General features: G+C 50.2%; 1 protein-coding gene across 9 annotated transcripts; it reads right to left on the reverse strand.

Moving 5' to 3' along the window:
- Window positions 1–8902: 8902 nt before the first annotated feature.
- Window positions 8903–26778, reverse strand: Krba1 (KRAB-A domain containing 1). Of its 9 annotated transcripts, none has more exons than XM_010619163.3 (18): window positions 26620–26777; window positions 26172–26291; window positions 24624–24773; window positions 23770–23925; window positions 22703–22825; window positions 22324–22497; window positions 21447–21602; window positions 20546–20740; window positions 20134–20307; window positions 19661–19804; window positions 17977–18129; window positions 17554–17736; window positions 16707–16901; window positions 16487–16627; window positions 15674–15784; window positions 15109–15219; window positions 13381–13610; window positions 8903–11769 (listed from the first exon to the last, which is right to left on the reverse strand). In XM_010619163.3, exons 1-18 carry the CDS (start codon window positions 26651–26653, stop codon window positions 11752–11754), a joined length of 2568 nt encoding a protein of 855 aa, XP_010617465.1. In that variant the 5' UTR covers window positions 26654–26777; the 3' UTR covers window positions 8903–11751. The 9 variants fall into 9 exon arrangements, with proteins under 9 accessions (XP_010617465.1, XP_010617466.1, XP_010617458.1 ...); XM_010619164.3 differs by having other exon boundaries at window positions 15674–15795; XM_010619156.3 differs by having other exon boundaries at window positions 8903–13610; window positions 23770–23922; window positions 26620–26778.
- Between the last annotated feature and the right edge of the window lie 593 nt (window positions 26779–27371).

Here is a 27371-nt window from a genome sequence, read left to right on the forward strand (position 1 = left end):
TCCTCCTCTTTTTTTTTTTTTTTTGGTGAGACAAGGTCATGCTCTGTAGTTCAGGCTGGCCTTGAACTCATTATGTAGCCTAGGTGCATTGTTCTGCCTGCCTTAGTCTCCCAAGTGCTAGGATTACAGGTGTGTGCCCCCACACCCAGCCTGTAGTTTATTTTTATTAGTGTCCTCATTTCTCTATATTCCACTCTTAGTTCATTTCCTATTGCTATAACAATATCTAGGAATAGGTAATTAATAAGGAAGCTTTTTATTTTTGAAGCAGGGTCTCACTGCGTAGTTTAGGCTGGCCTTGAATTCACTCTGTATCCCAACCTGGCCTTGAACTCATAGTGGTCCTTCTGCCAGAGCCTTCTAAGGGCAGGGATTATAGTTGTGCACTTCCATGCCTGGCGTAAAGAGGGTTATTTTTGGCTCATGGCTGTAAACCCTAGGAAGTCCAAGGTCAGATGCTGTCTCTGGCGAGGCTCATATGCTGTTTCCTATCATGGCAGAAATCAGAGGGGCAAGTGGGCACATGCGAAGACAAAAGGAGAGACCTTGCCTTGGTCATACTTGTCCAGCTGTTTGAGGTGGAGAACTCACCGAGAGCATTAACCCAGCCCATGATAAAGGCATGAATGGCTAGGAGCCTAAGGGCTGGAGCAGAGCCCCAGTTAACAGAAAGGACAGTGTCTCTTTCCTGCTTTGGATTTTGAGTTCATCCCCAAGGCTCATCTGACTCCTTAGCACATGAACCCCAGGTAACAGACATCCATGTATTCTGGCCTTACCTCCAAGTTGTCGCTGCCTTCCCAACTCTAGGAGAGATGCGTCAGTGGGTGATCCTAGTGTGCTGTGTTTGCAGTAACCCATGTGATACTTTGTACTGGGGTCACTTAGAGGCCCAGAACACTGTTCCTCATTCCCATTTAGGTGCCACCAGGTTTGGGGACCTAAGTAGTAATACAGAAGTTCTGGGAGGAATAGAGTCAGAGCAGAGTAAAACGAGCAGACTTCAGTAATAGGTAATCCAAGCTTTAGTGAAATTTGCTCTTAGGATTTGTAGGACATAGGAATTTTCTAGGGAGTCTGGGTTCCTGCACCTTCTCTCTCTGTATCTACAGGGTTAGACATCAAGAATTGCTGGTCAGAGCAACCTGCCAGAGATGACTGCCAATCTCAAGTCAGAAAGATTCCAGCGGGGTCTCATTTGGCTGGCTCAGGCAGGCCAAAAGACTGGCATTTTAATCCATCACTCATGAAGATTGGCTGAGTTTTCAAATCTACTGGACCTTGTGAGATATCATAGGGAATAGGGCAAAAACTCTTGCTTCCATGGAGTTGATCGTTCAGATGGAAGACAAGCATATTGCTCACCTAAGGACCCTAAATGTTGGGTGCTCTGGGAGATAGGAAAAGGGTGAGCCATGGTCCTGATTTGGGAGAGAAGACAGAAGTCCACATACCTGGACCAGGACACATAGTTGTGTGGGGCCAGGTATTGCCCCCAAGGGCAGGTACAAAGTCTAGGATAAGATGTGGATGTCAGCCACAATCCTGGACATTCATGACGTATGAGGACCAGTGAAGCTTAGTTTTCATGGGAAGCGTATACTAAGGCATCCTGAAAGAAGCACTGGAGAAGGTGACTGGTGTCCGAGCAGGCTGTGAACAGGAGACCACGCAGTGCATATAGGCCAGGCTCCAAGGGGAAATGGGTGGCAGGAGGAGCAGCAGCATCTCAGGATGTATGTGTGGAGCAGGGGGTGGGAATCCAGGAAGAAACCCTGTGCATCACCTCAGCACTGGAGAGTGGCCTGGATGCCATCCTGTCTGCTAATGTCATCTACCTGCTTCCCTGTAGCATACAACAGAGTGGGCTGTGCCTCATGGCTGTCTCCAAAGTCCCTGTCTTCATATCTTGGGGTCAGGCAGGTAGTTGGATATTAGCAGGGCTGAGGGACAAAGCCAGAATCCAAGACCTGCGGTGTCAACTCTAGTTAAGTCCAGAAACAAAGACCCCAGTGTACATAAATTTATAATTTATTAGGCCTCAGACCCAAAGACACAGGGCCTTTACTTCTAGAACAAGGCACACAGCATGCCTGGTGACCATGGCCTACAGCCCAGTGATATCAGAAAAAGAAACTTTAATGAGAGTCATTCATAGGAAAATGGATGCATATTGAGGTCATACTCTTAAGTGAAATAAATAAGACACACATGTGTAAATACTGAATAGTTTCTCCGGTGTGAAAAACTAAAAGTGCAAATTGTATAACTGATAATATGAAATAGGAAGAAAAGGTCTAAAGGTGTAGGGGAAGTAGGAAGGGTAGGGGAAAACAAATAAGGGACAAGAAAAAATACAAGAAAAGGAAAAAATGAAAACAAAGTCTTTGTAAATAGGAGAGGGTGAAGGGGTGAAGGGAGAGCAGGGGTATGGGGAAAAATGAGAACAAACATCTCTCATGTAAGGGTACAAGATCCCAATGATGAATGTAACTGTACTGTATACTTAAAAAGTACCAATAAACTCAATGAGATTAAAAAAGAAAGAAAGAAAAGGAAACTTTAAAGACCCTCCTGCCCCATGCTAGAATCTATTTTAAGAATTTATCTTTTGTAAATTTTTGGGTTTCTTACATGATTGAGGCCCCTGAGGAAATACTAGCCATCTGAAAAAGACAGGATGACATTTTGCATTTCCAAAGTAGCTTTTAAGAAAAAGTTCCACGCCTGTAATCCCAGCACTTGGAAGGCTGAGGCAAGAGGACTGCTGAGAGTTGGAGGCTAGCCTGGAGTACATAGTGAGTTCAAGGCCAGCCTGAACTATGAAGCAAGACTCTATATCAAAAAAACAAAAAAGGAAAAAGGGAAACAATTTTCATAAGCATCATAAATACCTTAGTTGCCTGAACCCCAGGAGTAACTCTTGTGTGCATAAAAAGATACACAACCTTGTGCTGGGTATAGGTCTCTTTATGGCATTGCCCACCTTCTCTCTGAAACGTGTCACACTCTCATCTATCTACTCAACAATAAATTCTACATATACTTCTGCATGCTGCCTATGATCTTGACTGAATTATTTTATCAAAGCCACCAAGAACCCAAGAAGTTCAAGAGGGTATGCTCCCCAGAGCACCAAGACCCAGCTCCTTGGTGACACTGAGAACCTCCTTAAAGAAGTACCACAAGCTGGGTGGCTCAAAATAACAGAATGTCTCCTCTCATAGTTCTGGAAGCCACAAGTCTGAAGTCTGGGTGTAGGGTCTAGAGAGACCTAGTCACATCCTTCTCCCAGCTGGGCTGTCCCTTTTAGGAATCTCTGTGATCTCTACCTCTGTCCTCATGGGGCTTTCCCCTGCGCCTTCTCTACATGCACGTCTGTGTCTCTTGTCTTCTTCTTATAAGGATGTGGGTCATAGTGGATCAGAGACCACCCTAATGACTTCATCTTGAGTACCTCTAAAAGATCAGATTCCCAAATAAAGTCATGTTAATGGGTGAGGGTAGGGTTAGGACTTAACACATCTCTTTGGGGAACACAATTCAACCCATCACAGGGACCTTGAGTGAGACATGATATCAAAGGTGGAGGAGGATGGATGGAAATGAAAACTCCTAGTGCTAGGAAAGATGGGGTGGAGCCAGCAGAAACAGCACACCAGGGAGCAGGGGCTTCTGCAGGAAGAGCTCTTGTACCTCCACTGTGATGTGCTGAAGACTTTGTTTTGGAGATGTACCATATCATTCAGAAAAGCCAAAAGATACAAGAAAAAAGTTGCTTTATGTTACTTTATTTTACAAGTGATGTTAACACTTACATTTGCTTCTGGAATAGTGAAGTAGCTTTGATATGATAGTAAACAGTTGACTTTTTAGGAGCAACTGAGAACTAGCTTTTTTCTGTCGAGCCTGACTGTTTTGTTCAGTGGTTTCTGTAAGAGTGTGTGTGTGTGTGTGTGTGTGTGTGTGCCCACACACAGGGGTCCATGTGAGAAGACTTAAGAAGAGCAGAGTCAGCTGCATGGGGTGATGTTGCCCCTAGGGGTGAGAGATCTGGAGGGAGCTGGGCTTGGGGCAGAGTTTAGAGAAAGTGTAATAGGCTCTGTGTAGTGTCTGGAGGGAGAGGAGGAGTCTACGGAACCAGCAGTCAGAGAACACCTGGTCCCCACTAGTGAAAACTGTTTTCTGCACCAGGGATCCAGGAATCTTCCCTGAAGTTGTGATGCGTTCCTAGGACCTTAGAGAGCCCCTCCCTAAGGGAAAACAAACTGCTCTCTACTCACATATTGATCTCTGGGATATCTGCAACAAGAGACAGTCTTCTGTTTCGTACTGCATAGCAGCACCCACAATCCACATCCAAGTGGCTTAAGGAGCCGCATGCTGGGCTCTTGGGGTGGAGGAGCGAGTGGGGGAAGGGGGGGGGGAGGGGGCTTGGCAAGGTCTGGCCAAGTGGAGAAGTGGCCTGGAGCAGGAGGAGGCACCAGGATCCTAAGCGCTGGGGAGAAGCTGAGCTCAGCAGTATTGACAGAAGGCTGGGAGCAGATTTATCCTTTTGCCCTGACAAAGGACAGAGCCTTAGGCAGGGGATTAGGTCAGCCTGGGGGCAGGGGACGATTTTGTCAATGGGGGACTGTGATTTATGTAATGGGTTTATGTAATGTCATTATGTAACATCATTAGGGGCATCACAAATTGGATTCTGTTTCAGGCTTTGCAGAAGCCAGATGGGGCTTCCCTCCAGCCCTGTAAGACAGCTCCCACAGATTCAGAGCCCCCTTTTTTCTTGGGGTTTCTCCTCTTGAGGTTTCAGGAACCCTCACTCTGACTCCAGGCATCACTCCTGTGCCCTTCAGCATCAAAAGAGATGTTTCTGGGAAGTACTGGAAGTGTGCTTCAAGAGTCTTAATTAGAATTGGTCTTGGCTACAAATCATTCTTTTTTAAACAGCAACACAGAAAGGAAAGGCCATCAAATAGTGTAGAAGCTGGCTGCTTTTATGGCCTCTCTGAGACATTGTTACAATGTAATCAGGATTACTTTTCCAGACTTGGTTAACATTGTTTCAAAGCCCAACTCCATTGGAGCCTGCTACCTAAGTTCTGTCTGAAAGTGCCTTGAACATAAAACCGCTAAGGACTTCCAAGGACTGAGGGGCTTAAAATTTGTGGTTATAAAATTGGGCAGACATTAGTTTATGTCCTGCAGCCACCAGGTTCACTAATATGTGATTCTAGACAAGCTGTCCCTCTGAGGCCCTCAAAGCTGAGTCACTTTACCTGGCTGCTGTGATAAGCTCAGAAAGGACATTGTGCTTTGCCAAGAACAGAGGAGGGATGTAACAATGTGATACTGTGAGCAATTTTGTCTTCTATGTTATGCCTTTCCACTTTTCTTGTAACAGTGTATTATTTTTTACTATTGGAATAAAGATAAATATATTAAAAGAAGCTGCAGCTGGCATATGTAGGTGTGTTCATTATCTATTGCTGCGCAAAAATTTTGAGTTTAGTTACATAAAGGTTAGTGTCTGTAGGATGGGCAGGTCCAGGCATGGCTGGGGTGTTCTTCTCCCATCAGAGGTCAGCCATGCTGTGTTCTCAGCTGCAGGTGTGAGTGGGGAACAATCTGTCCTGCACTCACTTGAGCTGGCAGAATTCACTTCCTTACCGGTACAGCACTGAGGAATCTTGGCTTTTTAGTGGCTCTGTCAGAAGCCAGCCTCAAGTCATGGAGGTCACTGAGGTTCTCTGCCATGTGGGCTTTGCAATGTGGTGCTTACTTCACCAGGCCTGCAGGAAGCCTCTGCTCTCATGTCAGACAGAGCCTTTTATACTGGGACATGATGACAGCAGACACTTCCCGTCACTTGTTACATCCCATTGGTTAGAAGCCAAGTCAGTTTTGCTCACACTTGAGAGAGTGACTGATACACTTGGTGAAGATCAGGGGCTTGTGAGCATCCCCAGAGTCTTCCCTCCTTAATGGAACACAAATGCCAAAGTCCTGGACTCATGCTTTCTAAATCTAAAATGGAGATCCTCAGGGGCCGGATGTACAGGGGCCCTCTGTAAGGGAGCAGATGTATATGGTAGACAGAGCTTGCACACAGAGTACAGTGATCCCCGTCTGCCTGGGTGCCCTTGCACCAGCACCCCTGGGTGGCTGAGAGATGTGTGTGTGTGTGTGTGTGTGTGTAGTTGAGTGGAGGAGGGCAGGTCCACACAAGTAGCCTAACATGGAGTCAGGGGATGGATTATAACCAGCCTTTTTCTTCATCTTTAGCACTCAGGTTCACTAAGCAGAGTGAGGAAAAGCCTCTTCTGTGAGGGTTCTATAATATTCCGTGGAACAGAGCTCTCAGCCAAGGTGGAAAGGCCCAAAGTAAGAACCATGGTAACAAGAGAACAAAGAAATGAGACTCAAGAGTAGCTGGAAGGGTTTTTCAGGGAAAGGGTTTTGGGGAGGCTTGTGTCCAGTTTGGGGGATGCCACTCCCAGGAGGAGCTTGGGAAAGGGGTCACATGGGGTGGGTTCCCATAACCTTTGCCAGTCTAGACAGTGCTGATGACAAAACCCTCACTAGGCCATCTCTGTTCGCAGGAAGCAGTGACGTAAACACAGCCTCCTTTCCCAGGGGACACTGATTTTAATTGAGTGTCAGATGTAATCAAGTTTGTGGGGCTTTCAGCCAAGTAAGTGCAGCACCTCAGAGGCCTCAGGCCCAGAAAGAAAAGTTGGCTTCCTGGGAGGACAGGCCATGAAGCGGGTGGGGTGCACAGAAATCAGCCCCATGAAATCCTGGGAATCCTGCTGGGTTGCAGACTGTGGGGACCCAGCCGGGAAGTTTATCTTCTGTCAGCTCGGGAGGATTGATGAAACTGGATCAAAGGAGTTCTAAGGTACTGCACAAAGCAATCTCCTTCCTGGGGCCTCTGGAGATGTTGATGAACTTGCTTTCATCAGGAGCCACAGGTTCTGCTGAGCTAGGGAGAATGCCTGCTCCAGGCCTTACCAGTGGCATCTTCAGATTTTTAGTAAGTGAAATAATTATTTGCTTATCCAGCTCACCCTTGGTGTTTAGATTCAATTTATTAAACTTGTGCTACCCACTGCTGTAGTAGCTGGTGAGCAGGACTGGACAAAGGAAACACAAATCTTTGTCCTCAGAGATCTTACCTTTTATAGGAAACACAGAATAAGCAAAACAAATAAATAAAACAGTATCTTGTTAGCTAATGCTATGGAGGAAAGTAAAGTGGGATGCAGGGATATGGAAGGAGGATTATGGTGGTCACTGCAGTTTTAACAGAGTGGTCAAAGGAGAAGTTCAAGGGTGATGTAAGTTTCAGTGGCATTAGCGAGTAAAAAATAGCAAAGGTTTTTACAGATGGGCTTCTGTATATTTTATGTAAAACTTAAAAATGTCTCTTGTCCTTAGCAAAGAATAAGGATATCAAGGAATGGCTAAAAGGAATCTTATGGAAATTATAAGTTGCTTAAGCACCTTCAAATCTTGGCACTGCTACTTGGGTTCTGGAAAATTCATTAAGACTAATATTTAAGGCAGTGAACTAGCAATAGCCTAAGACTTACAGGATGTAGATAATAGTCCCCTCAGAAGCAATGACATACCAGTTGAAGCGTGCACATTCAACACTTGATTTCAGTTTCTGAATCCTGTTCCAACCAAAATGGAACAAACCTCAAAAGAGTCTTTACCGTCCACATTCCTATCAGCATTACGGTCTGCTGGGCTTAGAACTTTCATTATCTTCCACTTACATCACTCTAGGGCTTCTGTGGCCTGCATCTCCAAACTTTTCCAAACTCCTCCCACAAGCCAGTCCCAAAAGCTTCTGAACCACATGGTCAGGTAGTCCTATCAACAACCCTACTCCTGGTACCAGTTTTCTGTATTAGTTTTGTGTTGTTGGGACAAAATACCTGGAATACACAACTTAAAGGAGATGAGTTTATTTTGGCTGGTAGTTTCAGAGGTTTCGGTCCACAGCTGGATGGATGCTGAGGTAGAAAAATCACGGTGGAGAAAGCTGCTGAGCTCATGGCAGTTAGGAAGCAGAGAAAGGGAGAGTGAGGAAGAGCCAGAGAGGAAGGGGCCAGAGACAAGACATACCCTACAAAAATCATGCTTGCAGTGTCCTAGTTCCTCCAACTGGGCCCCCACCTCTAATAGACCATTCAATTATGAACTCAACAGTGAACTAATTGCTAAGTGGTTAACATCCTCAGTACATGAATCTTTAGGATGCACTGCACTTTTAAGCCATAACACTTCCTGACACAAAACAGTATGAAGGATTAATCATCTGTGTCATATTCTTGCTAAAAATGTTTAAACTGAATCCAATCATGAAGACATAATTAGATAAATCTAGACAATAAGACATTGTACAAGTGCTCTGACCTATCAAGAAATGTTAATGTTATGAACTAAAAAAGGGTAGGGAAAGGTTGCAGATTAAAAGTGGAAGAGATATGGTGCTCAAATGGAATGCATGATCCTTAGTTGGAACTTGAACAGAAATTATAAAGTGATTATTGGGACAATTGGGGAAATTTGAACATCCATTATGAGATGTGCAATGATAGATACATATATATGAAATTTCTCAGGAGTGTTAACAGTAGTATGTTTGTGTATAAAATGATGGCTCCTACGGTGTATGTGATTGCGTATTGCTCTTAGGAAGCATTTAGGAGTGAAGTGTCATGCTGCCTGCAATATATCTACAGGTAGTTCAGCAAATGAAAGATATCTATATATAAGGAAGAAAGGAGGGAGAGAGCAAAAGAAAGAAACTGGTCAACTATTAATTACTAAGGCATTATAGGTAAAGTGCATCTGTGTATATGCATACTTGTACTGTTTCACATTTTCTGTAGGTTTGAAGGAAAAAAATGATCAATTCTATCATTTGACATAATTTGTAGAATATAACTGTATAATTAATGGGAAAATTATTTGGGACAGCAATTTGACTTTCTCTATCTAGATCCCTAACCTGTATATAACTTGGTGAGCCTATTTCTGGGATTTCAAACTAGTAAGCAAGCCATGGGCATGGAGTTGCTCACTGTTAGCCAAATACCAAACCGTGCAAAGGTGCCTAAACTAAATACTGTGCCTCAGTTACACAGTGCATTGGTTGTCCAGTAATTAGAATTATATATTGAAACACCATAGGGTGTGGAAACTCAGAGAAGGCTAAGCTAACCATGGCAGCAGGAAGCAGCTGAGAATAAGGGACTTCGGGTCAGATCCAAGGTGTTGTTTTTGTTTTTGAGATAGGATCTCTCTGTGTATGTGGGCCTTGAACTCACTGTGCAGCCCAGGCGATCCTTCTGCCTTAGCCTCTTGAATATTGGGATTACAGGAGACATCACGCCTGGTATCAGACCTGGGTTTTAACCTGTGTCCTATTCCTGGATGTGCAACTTGGGACAAGTTGCTGAACTGCTCAGATGCTCAGGTTCTGAACCTGTTAAGTGGATGTAGTAAATTTTACCTAAGATTGCTGTGAGGAGTCAACACCTTCAAGATCCTTCCCACCTTTTCCTAGACATAGTGAGTGGTTAATAAACATGAGCCATCATTGTTGCTGTTAATACTTCTGACTGTGAGGTGGAGTTGGGAACCATGTTGGGCTTTGACAAATGCAACTGGATATTGGAGGGAGAATATTTCTGCCAGGAAAACAGCAAAGGGAGATGGTCTCAAGGATGTAGGAGGAGTCTGGGGCAGTTCAGGCTGGCCAGAGCCCCAGCTCTGCGGAAGAACCCAGTGAACCATCAGGCTGTTGGACCAAGTGGTGGACAGCAGGTGGGAGGCTCTGCATGTGAGGCCCAGGTATAGGCTTGACTCTGTGGCCAGTGGGGAGGATCTGAGGTATACTCTCCTGTCCTCACCTCTCAGCAAGGTAGCTGAAGGTCAGGCTCCACTCCAGGAAGAGGCACCTGGCAATACTAAGGTACATATGTGTCTCACACCTGATGACATACACAGGATGACTTCATTCACAAGACAGCGAGTGTCTTTGAAGCAAGTGGTCCTTAGAGCTGAGATGGGGGTGGTGCTTTGTGGCTTCTCAGTTTTCCTCTCAGCCCTTTTCCGCAGCCAGTTATATCTTTGATTTGTAATTTCCTCCCCTTTCCTGCAGATGGTTCAGAGGTGCTAGAACTGAGCTCTTTCTTCTGCCAGCTTTTTCCCTCTAAAATGGGTTCTTGCACTGGCTTTCCAGTGAACCAAGACCCTTCATGAGGGAACACTGAATCACAGGGAGTCGCAGGAAGTGAACTGCGGTCCCTGTTCTTCTCTATTCCAGCCTCCATCAGAGTCCTCAGAGTAGCCTGCTGACAGTGGAACTTGGGGAGCCCACTCACAGCTGAAGCAGGACCTTCCCGCTTTGCTGCTTCATGGGGGACCAGGACTTGGTCTGGCAGTGGAGCCCCAATGTGAGCTGGGTGAAGAGGAGGGAAGGTCTACACCCAGGTCAGCCAGTAGCAGCCTGTCCTTTGGGCACTTCCCAGGATGGAGGCTGGCAGACCTGGAGCCTTCTCTGTCCCCCACCCTCCCCATGCTCCTGGAACTCCAGAGTTCATAAAGGTCCTCCAGTTGCTCCCATTGAGTGGCCACATTTCCTCTCCAGGCCTCTCCTGGATAGGAGGTGGAGCTGGACATGGTACCAAGGACCTAAACTGCATATAGATTTCACACCAAAGTTTCTGTAAGGCTTCTCAGTGAACAGCTGTGGCAGCCATAGGACCTGGAGATCTACATCCTGCTCACATCACAGAGCTTTTTGGCATACATTTTATTCACATTCCAGAGTCATGAACTTCTACTGAACATAGTTTAAGGCCTGCCTGGTTCTGCACTGCCTAAACTGGGCTCAGTCCTGACTCTCACCTGTCACATGAGGCACAGGAGGAGGTAGCTGTGCCAGAGGATGAAGGGCCATGTCCAGCTGTGTTAGGTAGACTCCCAACCTCTGCTCAGAGGCGTGTGCCAAATGGCTGTGTGCTGGCCACAGAGCAAAGTTACTTTGCTGTGCCACATAGACATAATGCTGGGCCCAACACCTCTTCTTAGCAGGGAGGGCAGACGGTGGCAGGAGGCCAAGGATAGAACCCTCTCCTCCTGGGGGTTGCTTCATCCTCTTCCCCAGGTACCTCTCTTCCTCTCTCCCTCACCCTGCTTTTACAACATAAGCTGTCTCCGGCTGATTTGGAAAAGGTAAGGTGGTTGCTGAGCTCCTCAAGAGTGGGGAGCTGTGGCGTGTCCTGTTCTTTGCTGTCTGTGTGGCTGAGGGAAGCAGCCACTTGTTTCCACCAACTTCCTGCTCATGTGATCTTATGAGCATTAACTTCTCAAGATTTTCTCTAGTCCTGAAGGTGCACCCTTCTCCCCTCTACTGCTTTCACCCATCAGGCAGCCAGGAGCAGGGCTCTGACCCCCAGGCCCCAAATAGGGCCATGTGCCCTTCCTCACAAGGGACACCTAGGTGCACATGTTTCCAGCAACACTGCTATTAAAGATGTGCAGTCAGCCATGAGGAGTTGCTTGTGGTCACCATGGGCACAGACCCATGTCACCTGGGGCTTCTGCATGGGCACTCCAGGTCCCCGGGGCTCAGACAGCAGAGCTTCCTGTGCAGCCTCCAGCAGCCAGGCCTTCCCAGGTGCCATGCGTATAGGCACAATTTCCAGTGTCCCGGATTAAACAAGAACTTCAGGTTGCATTCAGGCTCTGGGGAAGGAGAGACAAGTGAACACAGGCAGCCAGCTCCAGGCGTCAGCTGTTGGGGTGACACAGGTCCCTTCCAGTCAACAGACAGAAGCAGGTTCTCAAACATCTGGTCACACAGTTACCTCTGGACAAACCTAAGATGACAGCCCAGCCCCCTAATGCATTATAAGATGAGCATTCCCCCTCAACCTCCTTGAAGAGAGGGTCATTAGAGGTAATCAAGTTAAACAAGTCAATGAGGCAGCTCCTTAGATAATACAACCATGTTGTGACACAAAGGGGGTCCTGAGAGACATGTGCAGACCTGTGGGAACATGGACAAAGCCACCCATGGCCCCAGAGAGGACTGGGACAGACAGCCAGCCTCCATAGCCTGTGGAAGAACCAACCCTGGCAGCACCTTGATTTTGGGCTTCTGGTGCCAGTGGCCCAGTCCATGGTACCTGGCATACAGCCCTTTGCCAGGGTCCCATGTGGGACCTGCCCCAGTCTTAGTGCACACTGTGACTTCACCTTAGGTGTGCTGGGGGCATAGTCCATCAGCCATGAACCCATGCAGTCCCCACAAAACAAACCTTCTATAGGAACCAAGGCCTTTCCTTAGCAGCTAATGTCTTTAATTTTAGAATCCATGTGAGTAAACCCAGTTTGTCTGTGGGCAGAGTTCTCCTGAAATGTGACTGGGGCAGGCATTCACTCCGGGAAGGCAGAGTGGAGCTCAGGAAGAGTGAGTGGTCTGGAGGGGCAGCCAGAGGGCCCACCCTGAAGCTCGCTCTGTGCATGAATAGTGTGCACACATGCCATACACAAGTGTGCCTGGGTGGGTCTGGTGTGGACAAGAGGAAGGAGCAACATCTGATTTGACCTGAGCCAAGAAAACCCGAAGTGTGGTCAATGAATGCACCCCATGGTGGCCTCCGGAGCAGATACCACTGGGGTCCATTTTAGCAATGGGAAGGCCTAACAGGGCAGAGCATCCTCTACCCTGGGGGGTACCCTCTACCATTCTCTGCATGCTCAGTGAGGCTGACCTGATGCAGAGTCCAGTTAATGGGCCCCCCACCTTGGGTCCCTGTGCTCACCACCCCAGAGTTCCTCCTGGAGGGCTCCCCTCAGCTCCTTAGGCCGGGCTGGGAATCTGACCCAAGCATCCCCTGCAACAAGTGGCTCTGGGTCTGTGCTGGCTGCAGGAGAGGCCTGAGGTGAGGGTAAGGCAGCAGACATGAAAGAGGGCAGCAGGCCCTGGTGGTGCCCAGTGTGTCCGAGGAGGGTGTGTTCAGTCTGCATGGCAGGGTAGCTGGGTCCCAAGGGGGGATGCTGTGATGGGCTGCAGCTGGGCCTGGAAGGTTCTGTCAGGACAGCATCTGTAGGCACCTGAGGCACCGGGGGGACCCTTGCTCTGGAAAGTCCTTGGGGGTCACCAGGCCTGCAGCCATCTGCCTGAGCCCGCAGGATCTTTGGTTTAGGCCTGGTGGGGCCCTTCTGTCTCCAGTAGGGCAGGTGTTTGTGACCAGGGCTGTGGGCCCAGCGAGGTCCCCTGGGAAGGGACCACAGCCAAGAAGGTGGGCCCTTTGGCCCAGGCTCTCGTGGGCGCCTCCTCAGCTGGTCTACCTGCGTCCTCATGGTGGCCACTTCCTGAGTCAGGCCTGCTAGGGCTGTGGCGAGCTGGTCCAGCTTCTCTGTGAGGGCAGCACTGAGGCTGTGCAGCTCCTGCTGTAGGGGCCTCCCACAGGGGCATGGTGGACGGGGGGAGGTGGCCAGCCAGGCAGGTGAGATGGCTGCTGGAGAATTGCTAGGTGGCTCAGGTGGGTCCCCAGGGAGCAGTCTCCCTTGGGTCCTGGCTGAAACCAGAGAAAGGATAAGGTTAACATTTGTGAGCTGTAAGGACCTGCTCTCTCCCCCTAGGGGCCCCTTGAATTGGTGTTCAGTCTCCTGACTCCACTAAAGCCTGGCTTCTAGAATGGAAGGAAGGCTACTTTAGTTTAAGAAAGTATATTATAAGAGCCCGGGATTTAGTTCAGTGGTGCTACTGCCTGCCTCGCAAATGCAAGGTCCCGAGTTCAATCCCCAGCACCAAAAAAACAAAAGCAAAGAAAGTACATTTTATATATTTTGTGTGTGTGTGTGTGTGTGTGTGTGTGTGTGTGTGTGTATGATGGCAGGGATCAAACTCAGAGCTGTGTGCATGGAAGGCAATCTTTCTACTACTATGCTATATCCCCAGCCCATGGCTTAAGTATATTGACACCCAGCCTTGTTACATCAAAAATGGCTGTTGTCTGCTATTCACATTGACAGGCAGGATCAACCAGACTGGGTTTCCATGGAGATCATGCTTTCCCAGAGACAGTGGTCTCCTACTTTCTAGGAAAAGAATCTGTGAGTTCTCCGTGCCACCCCTGGGATCCAGTGTCTCCAAGAACACCTGTTCTTGGCCTAAGGGGTCACTGAGATGAGCCAGGAGCAGCATCTCTGACAGAACAAGGCCAAGAGTACCAGGGGTACAGCACAGGATTGCAGCTGAGAACACCTGGGCCACTTTGGTTATAAGCAAACCACCGGGCCTGGCCCTCTTGCCTTTCTTTTCCCCATTCACAAGTTATAGATTCAGAGGACTTTAATCTTTAGTTACTTTAAAAAAACCCAACATAGAATCCTTCAGCCTTAATTCCTGGGAGCTGGTGTCAACCCCAGGCAAGTCTTAAGGGACTCTATCAACTACCACCCCTGTCTAATCTGCTCAGCACAGACTCTGGCAGGGGTCCTGGCCAAGGCTCTGCCCTCATCTTTTTGGCACCTCCAAAGCTGTGGATGGAGGACAGTGACAGCCAGGGTGGTCCCAGGACCTGACCCCATCTGGGCTGGTTCTCTAATCAATGCAAGGTTCTGGTCCAGGGCTTCCAATTGATGAAGGACAAGGTTTGGCAATCTTGGGCATCCCAGGGCTTTTACCTACCACAAGCCACTTGTTGAATCCCAGGTGACCCACTGTGTAGATGCCTCACCCCTTGCTTGAGCACAAGGTGTGATATAAAGCCAAAGCTCCGTGAAGGACCTTGGCCAGGTCTCCTGATGCCAGGGTTCCTTTACCTCTGTCCTCTAAAGTCCTCTGAGACCCCCAACTGATTTGGGAATACCTCTCAACTTCTTCCCCTCAAATGCAGACCTGTGCTTTTCTGAAAACCCCAGCAATTTCTGTCATGAAATGTTGCAGAGAAATGGAATTCCGGGCAAGATTTTCTCACTGTGACCTGAACGATGAACTTGGAGGGTTTCTCTGTCTGAGCTGGGACCCAGCTCCTGGCCCATGCAGACGGCAAAGGGAAGGCAACAGCTCACCTGAAACATTAGGTCTTCTGTATCCAGGGTCCAGGTCCCTGGTGTCCTCACTAGCCCTTGGCCCAGGCCTCTTCTCTGGTGGAGGGGTAGGCCAGCGGGGTGCAGCTGCCTCTGCAGAAAGAGCACACAGCACTTGGGAAGGGATATGTATTGTTTTGCAAGAGCTGCTCTGACATAGTCCCCCAAAATCAAACTTTCAGCTTTTAAAAATTAAATGATATGCAAGATGGAGCCCTAGCCGGTCATGGAGCCCAGCCTGCTATGGTAAGGTGAGAACTGTGGTGAGTGCCATCTGCAGGTGACTCAGAGTTCTCTGCAGCCCGGCCTTAGTGATGGGGTCTGCTGGGAGGGGCACAAGTTGGGAGGATCTGATCTCTGGGTCCTGCCCCTACGTAGAATCCTGCAAGGAAGTGCCAGGGACTCGCTTGTCCATGACCAGTTTGCTCTGCCCTTTTCCTCTGGGTTCCAGGGCCATGGGGAACACAGTACAGCCCATTTCACACAAGGCACAGGCCAAGACCTGACAACTGAGCCAGCCTCCCACAACAGTTTCCCTGACCAATACCTGTTCCTCCAGCTGTGGCACTGCTGAGAAGGCCAGGCTGACAGGCACTCTCTGCGCCCACTTCTCTCCTGAGTGACAGGGAGCTGCCTCCCATCTCTTCTGCTTTTCCTGCTGGGAGCAAACTGGGTCACAGCCAAGATGGAAAAGTAAAGAAATCTAGGGAAGAAGTTGATATCTCCAGCCAAAAAAATTTTTTTTTCTGTATCAGGGACTGAACCCAGGGCCTTCAGATTGAGCTCCCTTGAAATAATTTTTTTATTTTGAGATAGTGCCTCACTAAGTCACTAAATTGCCCTTGCTGGGCTTAAACTTGTAATCCTCCTGCCTCAGCCTCTCAGAGGACTGGAATTATAGGCATAGCACTGCCAAGCCCAGCTACTTCCAGCCTTCTTGATGCGACAACCTCAAAGACTTTCTTCTAGTAAGGAAATCTCACTTTTGGTACTTCTTCTGTTGACTGCCAAGATTTAAAGGTGTTACAATAATATTACATGATATTATATTAATATTGCACACAAGCACATATTCACTTGTGTATTTCATATGTGTATATAGTAACTCCATAGAGTGTGCAGCTATCATTAAATAACTTGCCACAATTTTCTCTGCACTGATGCTCACAGGTGGAGGCCACGCCCCCTGCCCAACCACCTGCCTTCTTTGCTCAGCTTCCTTGCAAAGAACTAAAGCATCAGAAACAGAGAGGGCTCTGAACAGAGCCAGGTAGAGTGTTGGACAGGACACACAGAAAGATCTGGAGCCCTGGCACTCTGGGGGACACATGGTTGTCCATCCAGGGTGACCCCAGCTCACCTGCCCTGAGGCTGCTGCAGTACTGGGGCTCTGTTCTCTCAGGGTTGTCCCCAGGGCTGATGTCACTGATGCCTGTGGGGGATCCACTGGGGCCAGAGGCCAGAGGGGCCAGATGCTTATAGCTGGGAAGGTAGCCTCTCTCTGTGTCACAAGCAAGCAGGTGTCAGGATGCTGAGTGGCACCCTGGGAAGAAGCTCACTGTCCCACCCAGCAGGCTCACCCTGGAGGGGTGGCTGCCAGAGCTCGGGCTCTGGCCTTGTGTCCTCTCCATCAGAGCTGCAGAGGCTGGAGCTGGAGCTGGGCTCTGGGCCGGGGCTGGGGCCAGCCAGGCAGGTGAACCGCAAGGGCCTGGCAGGCAGGATCCCCTGCAGAGAGCTCTCCAGGCAGTGCAGTGGGGAGGGCCTGGAGACCAGCCCTAGACAAACAACAGAGAGCTGCTGCCCATCATCCCTGGCAGACAGGAGGACTTTTCAGCTAGGCCCACAGCCCACATGGGCTCTGATGCTCCCTGAACATCTCACTCACTGGTTGTGAGAGGTACAGTGAAGGAAAGCCAGAGCCAAGTCCTGTTTCATCTGGAAAGTCAGCCAGGGAACTTCCAGAAGCTATTATTGGTCAGATCCCCTGAGTCTAACAATGGGCAGGCCCTCCTCCACAGCAGGCCACAGTCTCTTCATACAGTACCACACAGGGGCCATCAGTTTGGTGAGTGCCAGTGGGTCACACTGATAAGCTGTCATCCTCTCACGTTGTGCAAACTTGGGGGTCCTGCTGGGGAGCTATCTAGGGGCCTGCAGAGGGCAGAGGGGCCCCTCCCTGCAGCAGCATCTCCTGAGGAACCCAACAGCTAACAGAACAATGACCTTCTACCCCTCTCTATCAGCACGTGTGTTACTTCATCTTCTTTTATGTACACGGAAGCTTCTGGCTGGCCCTGGCTCCCATATTCCAGGGACAGGATGTGAGACAGGGAAGGAACAGGAATAGACAGAGAAGGGAAATCTACTTTCTTCTCAACAACTTTAACTGCATGGAGAATATGCCAGTAAATATTGAGGGTAGTTTACCATCTTGCGGCCACCTCCACAGTCCTGGCCTAGTGGCTCCCTGGTCTTTGAGCCCTTGCTGGTAGCAGGCAGGGACACAGCTGGAAGGAATGGCCTGTGGGCTGGCTAGGCGGGGGCTCTGGTTGGGCACCTCTCTTCCACCCTGTCCAAGGTGGAATGGTTCACAGGCCTCACTTCTCAATCCTGTTTCAAGGAAAAACCAAGAGGACTGTCAATCCTATGGGGCCCTGTGCTGCTATATAAGGAGTTTCACCACAGTTGGGTTCTCAGGCATGGGGTTTCAGATATGGGAATCTGCCAGGTGCCTCTACACCATCTCCTCAGCTAATGTGGGTCTGCCCTGCAGGCTGCTGGGGGCAGCATGGGTGGCAGCATGGCGGCTTACAGGCCCACTCTTAGGGACCTGCAGCGCCACCAAGTTACCTTCCTTGTATGCCATCCAGTTCCTGGACTCTGCTCTCCTCAGCCCCCTGTCTTCTGCAGAGAAGCAGGGCTGGGCAGGCTGCAGCCTGGGCATGGGGATCTCCCTGAGGCAGTTCTCCAGGCCCTGGAGTGGGGAGCTCCCTGGTGGGCACCCTGTGAAAAATCAAACATTCTCAGTCTTGGCTGTGTGTGGCTCAGGCTCAAACCCAGGGGTCGCCTTTTCTGCCATGTGTCATGACAGTTCAGGGACTTTGCAGACACCTGGCCCTAAATACTTGTCAGCCCTGGCTCTGGGGGTGGCCCTGCAATGCTACCCCAGAGGAAGCCTGGTGTGGGGGGGCATGGTGAAGGATGACACTACCTGGTGGCCCTAAGAATCAAATGTGGGTGAGGCTTCCTCTGCCTCTTGAAAGGAAGACAATTTGAGCTTCCTTGCTGCCATGGAAGGCCAGCTCTCATGTAGTTTCAGTTAAGAAAGAAGCAAACACACTATAAAAATCGTATTCCTAGTGACAGCCGGGCAGGCAACAGGAATTGACATCCTGAGCAGAAGCCCGGAGGGAGAGACTGAGGGAGGGCTGGAGGGGCTAGGCAGGAGCTACCACAGGATGGCCATCGGGCTCGGGTCTCCTGCAAGTCTATCAGCAGAGGGGACTGGAAGAGAAGCATAGCTCAGAACACTGAACCCTGTCACAAAGAAAGAAGTGGTGCTTGGGGTCCAAGAATGTTAAGATGACACATAGAAAGAGAGCAAAGACAAGAGACAAGGTGAGGGCATGGATGCCACTGTCTGTGTGAGAAGACAGATGTCTGGAAGGTGGGTGAACCCACAGCAGGGCTGGCATGGGGACACGAAGGGGTGTGGAGATGGAGGAAGACCCCACTTTTCCCACAGAACCTTTCACAGCTTTTAGACAGAACAATGTGATATTACCTATTAAAAACTAAACATTAAAAGAGAAGACTGCTGTGTTTTAGGGGAGAAGCTCCCATCCAAGGAACTCCCCCTTGGTAGGACTCAGGAGGGAGAAGGATCTAGGATGGCTCTAGGGACCATACTGGCCCAGCCCTGGGCCCTGGTCCAGGCCCTTCACCTAACAACAGATGTGATCAGGACACAGACACAAGCAGACAAACCACATGTCCACCTGTGGGATAAGACTGACCAAGAGTATCTGGACTATTCAGATAGGAAAAAGCCAAAAGGGGGCTCTGGAGAGCCAGCACCCCCACGGTCACCAATCCCAGGAATGACTCCCCTCAAGGTTCCAGGGAGGCACAGTCACCAAGTACCCCCCTGAAGGTATCTTACAGGGACCTCACATTTTCCCTGGGTGGAGGAAGGAAGGAGGACATGTTTAATGCACAGATTTTTTTTTTGGTACCGGGGATTGAACTCAGGTCCTTGTGCTTGCAAGGCAGGCCACTGAACCGCTGAGCTAAATCCCCATCATTGCACAGATTTTTTTAAAGAGACCTCAGACACTTTCCGGCCCCTGCTGAGCCAAGTCACTAAAATTGACCCTGCCCCCACAATCCTACCCCACCCAAAACAAGTCCCAAGTCTGCTTCTGCTTCAGAATTCCCAGCTTTGCTTCTGGTACTGGGCACAGGGCCCAGAGGTAATGGTGGGCAAGAACCTCCTGCTGGTTCCCAGAGAGACTCCACCTGTGGGCCAGCTCACCTTTGCCAGGATGCTGGTTCCCTCCAGGGCTTCCAAAGTCCATGACCCCATCAGTACTGCTGGCTGAGGAGAAGCTGGTGGGGGTCCCTCGGGGAGCTGAGGATTGGCTGGGACCCAGAGGTACAAGTGGCTCCCTGGTGGCATCTGAGGAGAGCAGCACAGTGACAACAGTCTGCTGGGGAAGAGATCCCTGGAGAGACGGCACCAGGAGACCCTGTCCCAAAGGATCTGCCTCCAGCATTTCCCACAGTGCTGAGGAAAAGCCTAGATCCCACAGCTTGTCTGGGGACTATGGAGAAGAGCTCAAAGAGGACGTGACAGAAGATTGTGGGGAGCTGCTTGGGGAAGCAGAGGCTTGGGGAAGAGGCAGGCAGGTCCCAGAGGGCCAGGAGGTGACATGGCAGTGTCCTCAGCATCTCCTGCTACTGCATGCACAGGGACAAAGGCTACCCCAGGCCCATGGACACATCTACCTTCACTGTGTGATCCTTGGGGCTGAGGCTCAGGCCTCTGAGACCCAGCATCTCCAGGGTGGGGGGTCTGAGACCAAGAGGTGGCTGGTAGCTGGGGAGGTGACAATGCACTTGTGGGAATGCCCTTCAGACAAGCCTCCAGGGCTTTCAGGGGTGAGCGCGACGGCCTGCAGGCTGTGAGAGGGGAGAGCACCCTGGTATCTTCTCTCACAGGTCCCTGGTCCTGCCTTCTGCAGAGGTGACAAGTCCTACTCCCAGGTCTGGGGACCTGCCAGGCAGGAAATACCCCTGTGGGGGACTTGGGATTTATTTGTTCACCCAGTGGGGATGAAGAGAGGCAGGTGCTCTACTTGTGGGCTGAGGGCCCTGGCCTGGGTCCCATGTGAGATGGGGCAGACAAACCAGGCCTCACCTTGAGCTTCAGGGCCCCAGCCTGGCACATGGACCCCTCTGGTGTCTCTGGTGGCAGAGTGCCCCTGCCTGCTGAGCTGGCAGGATGTAGGCACTGGAGGGCTCTGGGTCCAGCTGTCCTCCACCTTCACCACGGTGAGTGTGCCACCAGCTCCAGGACCAGATGGGTGAGGCAGGGTCTGGAGGCGTCCGGACCCTGTGGGAAGGTGATGGCTAGGAGGCCCATGCTGCAAGCCAGGGCTCTCTCTGGTCCCACGAGGCTGCAGAAGGTTAGCAGGGGCTTCAAGGGCCCTCTGCTGCCCTGGCAGTCATGGTTCTGGGGATGGTCACTTCTCAATAACCAGTGCAGATCCAAATTATGTCCCTTCCACCCAGGGGCCTGTGGTGCTCTGGAGCACTGGTCTAAGAGGTGTGCAGTAAGCTGTCCAAGGTCAGCACCTTCGTGGCTGGCATGCCTGGCCTACTCCACCCTGTCCAGGCTGTGTTCCAAGCTCACATGTACAAAGGAGCAGGCACGCATGGAAATGTGGACCCAGCCCATACACAGATGGGAACCCCAAATCACAGTCACGCCACCTAGCCCGAACACACAGATGGGAACCCTGAATCACAACTGTGGCCCGAGGGTGTGCTAAACTACAACTTCACCTTGCATTACTGGTCTCTCTCTCTCCCCGTTATCCCTTTCTTTTTTCTTGAACTTTCACCCTTGTTAAGGACTGATTTGGAAAATTCTCAAGCACTGTTCAAACACCTCCTATGACTCTAGGTACACAGTGATGATCCCTGCATGTGGCTCCTGTGACTGGCATACTGACAGGAGCTTGTATGTCTTACTGTGGAAGGTCACCCATGGCCCAGATAATGTGTCACATCTGGGGTTCTTCTAGTCCAGCCTTTACCTCCAGAATTCTTCTTCAAGGGCCCTGGATCCTCCTGCACCCGTGGATGCCCTGCTCTTGAGGGGCTGGGATGCCTGTCCTGGGTCTCTGGAATCTCCTTCAGACAGTTCAGCAGACCCTGGAGGGGACAGTCCCCTGAAGCAGCCTCAGTCTTCACTAAGAGAAAAAGGCAAGGGTTTTCACCTGAGCCCAGCATCAGTCCTCCTAACTGATGTCAGACAAGGGACCATTCTAGTTGCAGGAAGAAGGCTGCAGGGCTAGAAATTGGAAATATGGATATCTCCATGCCTTAGCCTTGTACAGGCCACTATCATCTTGGTGCCTAGTGACCACACACGTCCCAGAACTGGGTGGATGAGGGGAGGGGTGCAGGAGAGTGCACCAAAAAGTAAGTGTGGGGTTTCCCACAGGACAAAATGAAGCCACTAAGACAGCTCCCTGGTCCTGAGCCACAGAGCTCTCCTAGAAAGGGCAGGCTGACAGATATAGACATACACATGTGTAAGGGGACTCTCAAGGGGGACAGCTCCCCTGCACAGATGCTAAAACCAGGCCCAAAGCTTCAGTGGCCTGTAAGTATGTCACTTGTGCTCCACCTCACTCCCCAGACCTCTAGGTCCACTCTAAGCACCTCACCGAGGGACCACAGGAAGTAACAGGTGAGTGCCATGGTATTAGCAAGAGTGAAGAGCAAGGAGGACACCGGGCAATCTGCTACTGAGTTTTCTTTTTCTCTAGCCAAACACTGTCCTTGAAGAGCCACCTGGCTATAGACACATGACACCTGGGCTATAGGATGGGCCTGAGTGGCAAATCAAGACGGTGTGCAGATGAGAAACAGTTACAGACTAGTAGCACAAGCTTTCCAGGGACTCACCTGGCCAGGGAGGGCTTCCTGGCCCCAAGTCCATTCTGGTCTGCCTCAAAGTATCCAGGCTTGGGAGAGGAGGCACTGAGCCCAGGACTGCATCGGAGTGCTGGGGCCCAGGCACCAGGATTTCTGTCAGGCAGTTGATGAGGCCTTGCAAGGGGCTGGTCCCGGTAGAGACTCCTGCATGTGCACACAAGGTCGCTGAGGTCAGTGTGGTTCTGACAGGGCAGCGGAACACTTTTAACAGCCCACCTATCTGACAGACAGGCCTGCCTGTCAAGATAGGAGAGTGACACAACCTCACATGATCTATACATTTTCCCCTCCCATTTACAGCCCCACTCAGCTCCAGGGCTGCTCCAGTCTCAGGAAAGCCACTTCTCACCTGTCCTTCTCTCCTGTCTTTGGTGGCTCTTCCTCTGGCCAGGGCTGTTGGCAGGAGTGTTCAGCTCTGCATTTGTGGTTCCTGGGCCTTCCTTCCTTGTGGGCTGTGGTCTGTCCATAGTTTCTGTTGGAAAACACAGGAATGCCCAGGCTCTGGACTCTGGTATCACCCCACATCTGGTCCCCATTAGACAGATCTCCCAAGCTCCCCAACTCCCTAGGGGCAGCTAACTCTTAGAACCCTGGATTTGTGTGGCTCACTTTGGAGGACTTGTTCAGGTGGGCTTTCCCTCTTTCCTTCCACTTTAACTGGAAATACCGGGCCTGGTATTCACCCTGAATAACCCTGAGCCCTTCCTCCTGCTCCCAGCCTCCAAATCTGGTACAAGTGGTGCCTGTAGTCCCAACACATAAGCCACAGTCCTATTTCTCAATTAGGGCATGTGGAACCCCAGAGCAAAGTGATCAGATGACACTTAAAACCACAGGCTAAGTGGAGTATGTTTCTGGGAGTGCCAATTTTATTTCATATGACTACCAACTATATTTAATAAGAACAGATATTCAGGGATGGCAAGGTAACTCAGTAGTAGAGTACTAGCCTAGCACCTGAGAGGCCCTGGATTCAATCCCCAGCACCAAACAGAAAACAGAAACAAAAGCAACAGCAGTAACAAAAACCCCTGAGATATTTAGACAAATGCAAAATTTGCAAGAAGTTTAAAGATGAAATGAGACCCCAGAGAAATTCTACTGGCTACCCTTGCCTACTCTGCTCCTAGTGTTGCTTTGATGAAAGTTGAGAATCAGACCAGGTGCGCACAGCGAAGCTACCTACTGGCCTGAGACTCCCTGGCCTGTGCACATAGTCCTCAGTGATCAGGGCTAAGAGAGAGGCCGCCTGGGGACTGTCATGCCTCCTCTTTGGTCTGCAGACCAGAGGGTGTTGTCTCACTCCCTGGGGACCTCGGTCTCATTTAGCAAAAGAGGAAATGTAGTCCTAGAGAAAATGAAGAGGGCACCCTGATTCCATGCTGGTTGGCCCCATCCCTGCGAGGTCAGACTCACTGATGGGGAAGGGGCTTCCCTGGCCTCCATCTCCAGGTGGACCACTACAGGATGAGCTGCTGGTGGGTGTGGTGGCCATGCTGGGCTGGCTCATGGGGCTGTCTGGAAGGTAGGTGAACAGGCCTTGGAGAGGATAAGTGCCCACTGCCACAGCTGCTGTTGAGAGGAGGAAGGAGATGCGAAATGGTAAGATGCCCTGACATGATCACAATTCCAGTTCTTGCTGTGTTCAGCTAACAATAACCAGGATGTCTGTGACCTTAGCACTGCCATCGCTGAGCTGTGAAATCTAGATTTACAGCCACACTTGTATCCTGGTGGAACAGGAAGCAGCACTCTAAAGTCACATCCCAGCAACCCTGTGCCCTCCCTCTATCTCTGCCCTACTTTCTACTTTATACACCATCAGCTGAGTGGGGTCTGGGTGTGGGACCCAAGCTGAGGCAGCAGAGGTAGGAGAAGACAGACAGCTGGAGAGGCAGGGAGGACATTGGGCTGCTGGGGGGGGGTCTCTACCTGCCACTGGGACAAGACACAGCTTCCTCCCTAACTCATCTGCACAACCAGGGACAAACACACTGCTCACCTACCATGTGAGGCACAAGGTGACAGAGTTGGACCACCACAGGGAGGCTGGATGCACAAAGAATCCACGAGGAGCAAGGACAAGCTGCTCTCATATCCACTGGGCTAGGAGTTTGCAGGGCAGGCACACAGCCTAGCCACCAGGAAAATACTGCCTTGCTGTGTGTGCCTGGGAGCTAGTGAGCACACTGCACACAGTGCTGTGGACTTCATCTTGATATTGTGGCATTCCGAGAGGCTCCAGAGGCTGCCCTCAATGTCTGACCTACCTTCTAGGCTTGCTCTGTCCCCATCCAGGCTGGCTGTCCCACTCTCAGGGCTGTCCTCGGTGCCCTTGATTTCCCCGAACAAGAATTCTGGAATCTCCTTCACCAGCTGCACCAGGGCAGTGAGGTGCAGGCTGTGCTGTGGCTGTCCTCCTGCAAAGGGCCACCATTAGACCTGTGCCCCACATCAGTGCAGCACACACACTTCTGTGCATGTTGTCACTTCCAGCCCCTTAGGGAACCCTCATAACCAATGGAGGAGCGGCCAAAGTCAGACTGACATCCAGGGAGGAACAGAAGACCTGGGCTCAGGTCAGGCAATCTGCCCAAGGGCACAGCCAGGACGGGTGGGCAGTGGGTAAAAGGGTTCTTCCTTTTCTTTTTCTCTTTGATTTTTTATTAACACATGTTTGCAATACATAATATTTACATTCATCTTGGAGGTAGGTACTTATACTTACCATATCTTAGTTCAGTTTATTCTCCTTCCTCTCCTCCCCCTCCTTTTATCCTCCTGTCTTTGGATCCCCTTCCCATTTGCAAAAGATTTATTATCTCCCTGTTTTGTTGTCTTTTTAAAAATTTAGTTGTAATTTGAGCTTCTCATATACGAGAGGTTATGAGATATTTGAGATTATATGTCTATTTCACTTAACATTTAAAGAGCTAGAAACCACTATCCTAAGATTCACATGGATCCAGAAAAGACCCAGTAGAGCAAAAGCAATCCTGGGGTCAACAAAAAGAAAGCAGGAGGCATTGTAATTCAAAACTTCAGGTTATACTACAGAGCTACAGTGGTTAAAAACAGTATAGTACAGATACAAAAACAGACATGCAGATGGATAGAAACAGAATAGAGGACACAGAAACAACTCCAAGCACTTTCAGCTATCTGATTATTGACAACGGGGCCAAAAACATATGCTGGTGGAAACATAGCCTTTTTAGCTAATGGTGCTGGGAAAAGTGGTTACATGCATACAGACTGAATTTAGACTATCTCTTACCATGCACCAAAATAAGATCAAAATGGATCAAAGACACAGATATGAAGACAGAAACAATCTTCTAGAAGATGAAACAGGTAACACTTCTTTTTTTGTTTTGTTTTTGGTACTGGGGATTGAACTCTGCTCCTTGTGCCTGCGAGGCAGGCAGTGGAAACACTGGGCTAAATCCCCAGCCCAAAATAGGTAACACTTCTTTCTTAAGGGGAACATCAAGGAGAGCCCTTCGGGCCTCGCCCAGCTTGGACCACATCACCATATGACGAGCTGCAGGCTGGCCCCAAAGTGGGGACTAGAGTAAAGCTTCCATGCGGGGGTGGAGGGGGACCTGAGGTGGGAAAGTTCCCCAGGGTGACCCCAGGTTTCTTCACAGCACTTTTCCATGAAACAGATAGTGTAGATAATGAGTCAGGTCCCCAGTCCAGGGAGTGAAGGGGAGAGTCAGGGAAAGGCAGGCCTGAGCTCATAGGGATCACAGTGTCACCTGAGGGCTGAGGACCCTGAGTGGGAGTGGTACCCCAAGTCTGCCAGTAAGACTCACCCTGGGGGCTTCCCCGTGCAGGAGGCTCCTGCCCCTCCTCAGTGTAGCTCCCTGCCCCTGCTTTTCCTCTCGGTTCTGCGGGTGACAGGAAAGCAGAGAGGGGGAGCAGCTCGGCTGTTCCTAGGAAGACAAGAGGGGACACTCACCCTGGCAACAGAGTGGCCTCCCCTTCCCATGGTCACACAGTGGCTGGATGCACACCTGTGTTTCCATGCTTGCTTGCATAGCCACCAAAATTCAAAGGACCACAGAGGCCACTGTGCACCCCACAGAATGGCACCCAGAACCCCATCACAGCACACAGAAACAGCGAGGGCATGGGAGCAAAAGTGAGCCTGAGGCCAGCCCAAGCTCTTGGAACATCCCAAAATTGTCCATCTCCCAAATGAGAAGACCAAGGTCCAGTGGAACCTGAGGGCCCATGGACTCAGGGAGCCGCAGCCCTTACCCACAGAGACCAGTGTCTCATAGTTCTCCCGCATCACATCCCGGTAGAACTCCCGCTGCCCCTCCTCCAGAAGCCGCCACTCCTCTTCAGAGAACCGCACAGCCAAGTCTTTGAAGCTGATGGGCACCTGTGGGCACAGTCTCTGTGAGTTGGCAGGTTCCATGCCAGCAAGGCCTGGCCCAGCTACCCCTTAGCTCAGGGACCTGCCCATACCTTCCAGTGGAAGCTGAGAACAGAAGGAGAGAGGCAGGGGTGGGGCCTAACACCAGGAACATCAGGGACAGGGCTAAGTGCAGTGCCAGTGGCCAGCTAGGTCCCCAGCAAGACCTACTGAAGCCCTAGTTCCCACATCTGTGGACATGACTTTATTTATAAACAGGCTCACTACAGTGAAACTAGCTAAGATCAAGTCACTTTAAGTCAGAAGACTAATGACCTCATAAGAAGGGACACAGAGATAAGACACATAGGGAGAAGAGGCCATGTGAAGATGAGGGTAGACATAAGCTAAGAAGTACTTGCAGCCACCATAAGCTGAAGAGGCAAGGAGGACCCTGCTCTAGAGCCTTCACAGGGAGCACAGCCCCGCTGACATCTTGAGTTCAGGGTTCTGGCTTCTGGCTTCTAGAACTAGGGAGAGAAGAAAGCTTTGCTGCTCTAAGCCCCCAGCTTGTGGTCCTAAGTCATGGTGATTCCAGAAAACTAATATGACAGTAGTATGCCCCATGGCCCAGCCAGCCCTAAATGTACCA

The sequence above is a fragment of the Fukomys damarensis genome, unplaced genomic scaffold (genome assembly GCF_012274545.1).
Source record: "Fukomys damarensis isolate Sample0158 unplaced genomic scaffold, DMR_v1.0_HiC HiC_scaffold_16, whole genome shotgun sequence".
Taxonomy (NCBI): domain Eukaryota; kingdom Metazoa; phylum Chordata; class Mammalia; order Rodentia; family Bathyergidae; genus Fukomys; species Fukomys damarensis.

What these genes read in the sequence shown, in the direction of transcription:
- Krba1 (XM_010619154.3), bottom strand. Translation starts at nt 26,653, where the DNA reads ATGCGGGAGAACTATGAGACACTGGTCTCTGTGG. An exon ending in AGGAAGCCCTCCCTGGCCAG is followed by an intron (nt 21,603 to 22,323) that starts GTGAGTCCCTGG and finishes TTTTTCTCTTAG; the next exon opens with TGAAGACTGAGGCTGCTTCA. An exon ending in CTGGCAGCCACCCCTCCAGG is followed by an intron (nt 16,628 to 16,706) that starts GTGAGCCTGCTG and finishes CTTGTGACACAG; the next exon opens with AGAGAGGCTACCTTCCCAGC.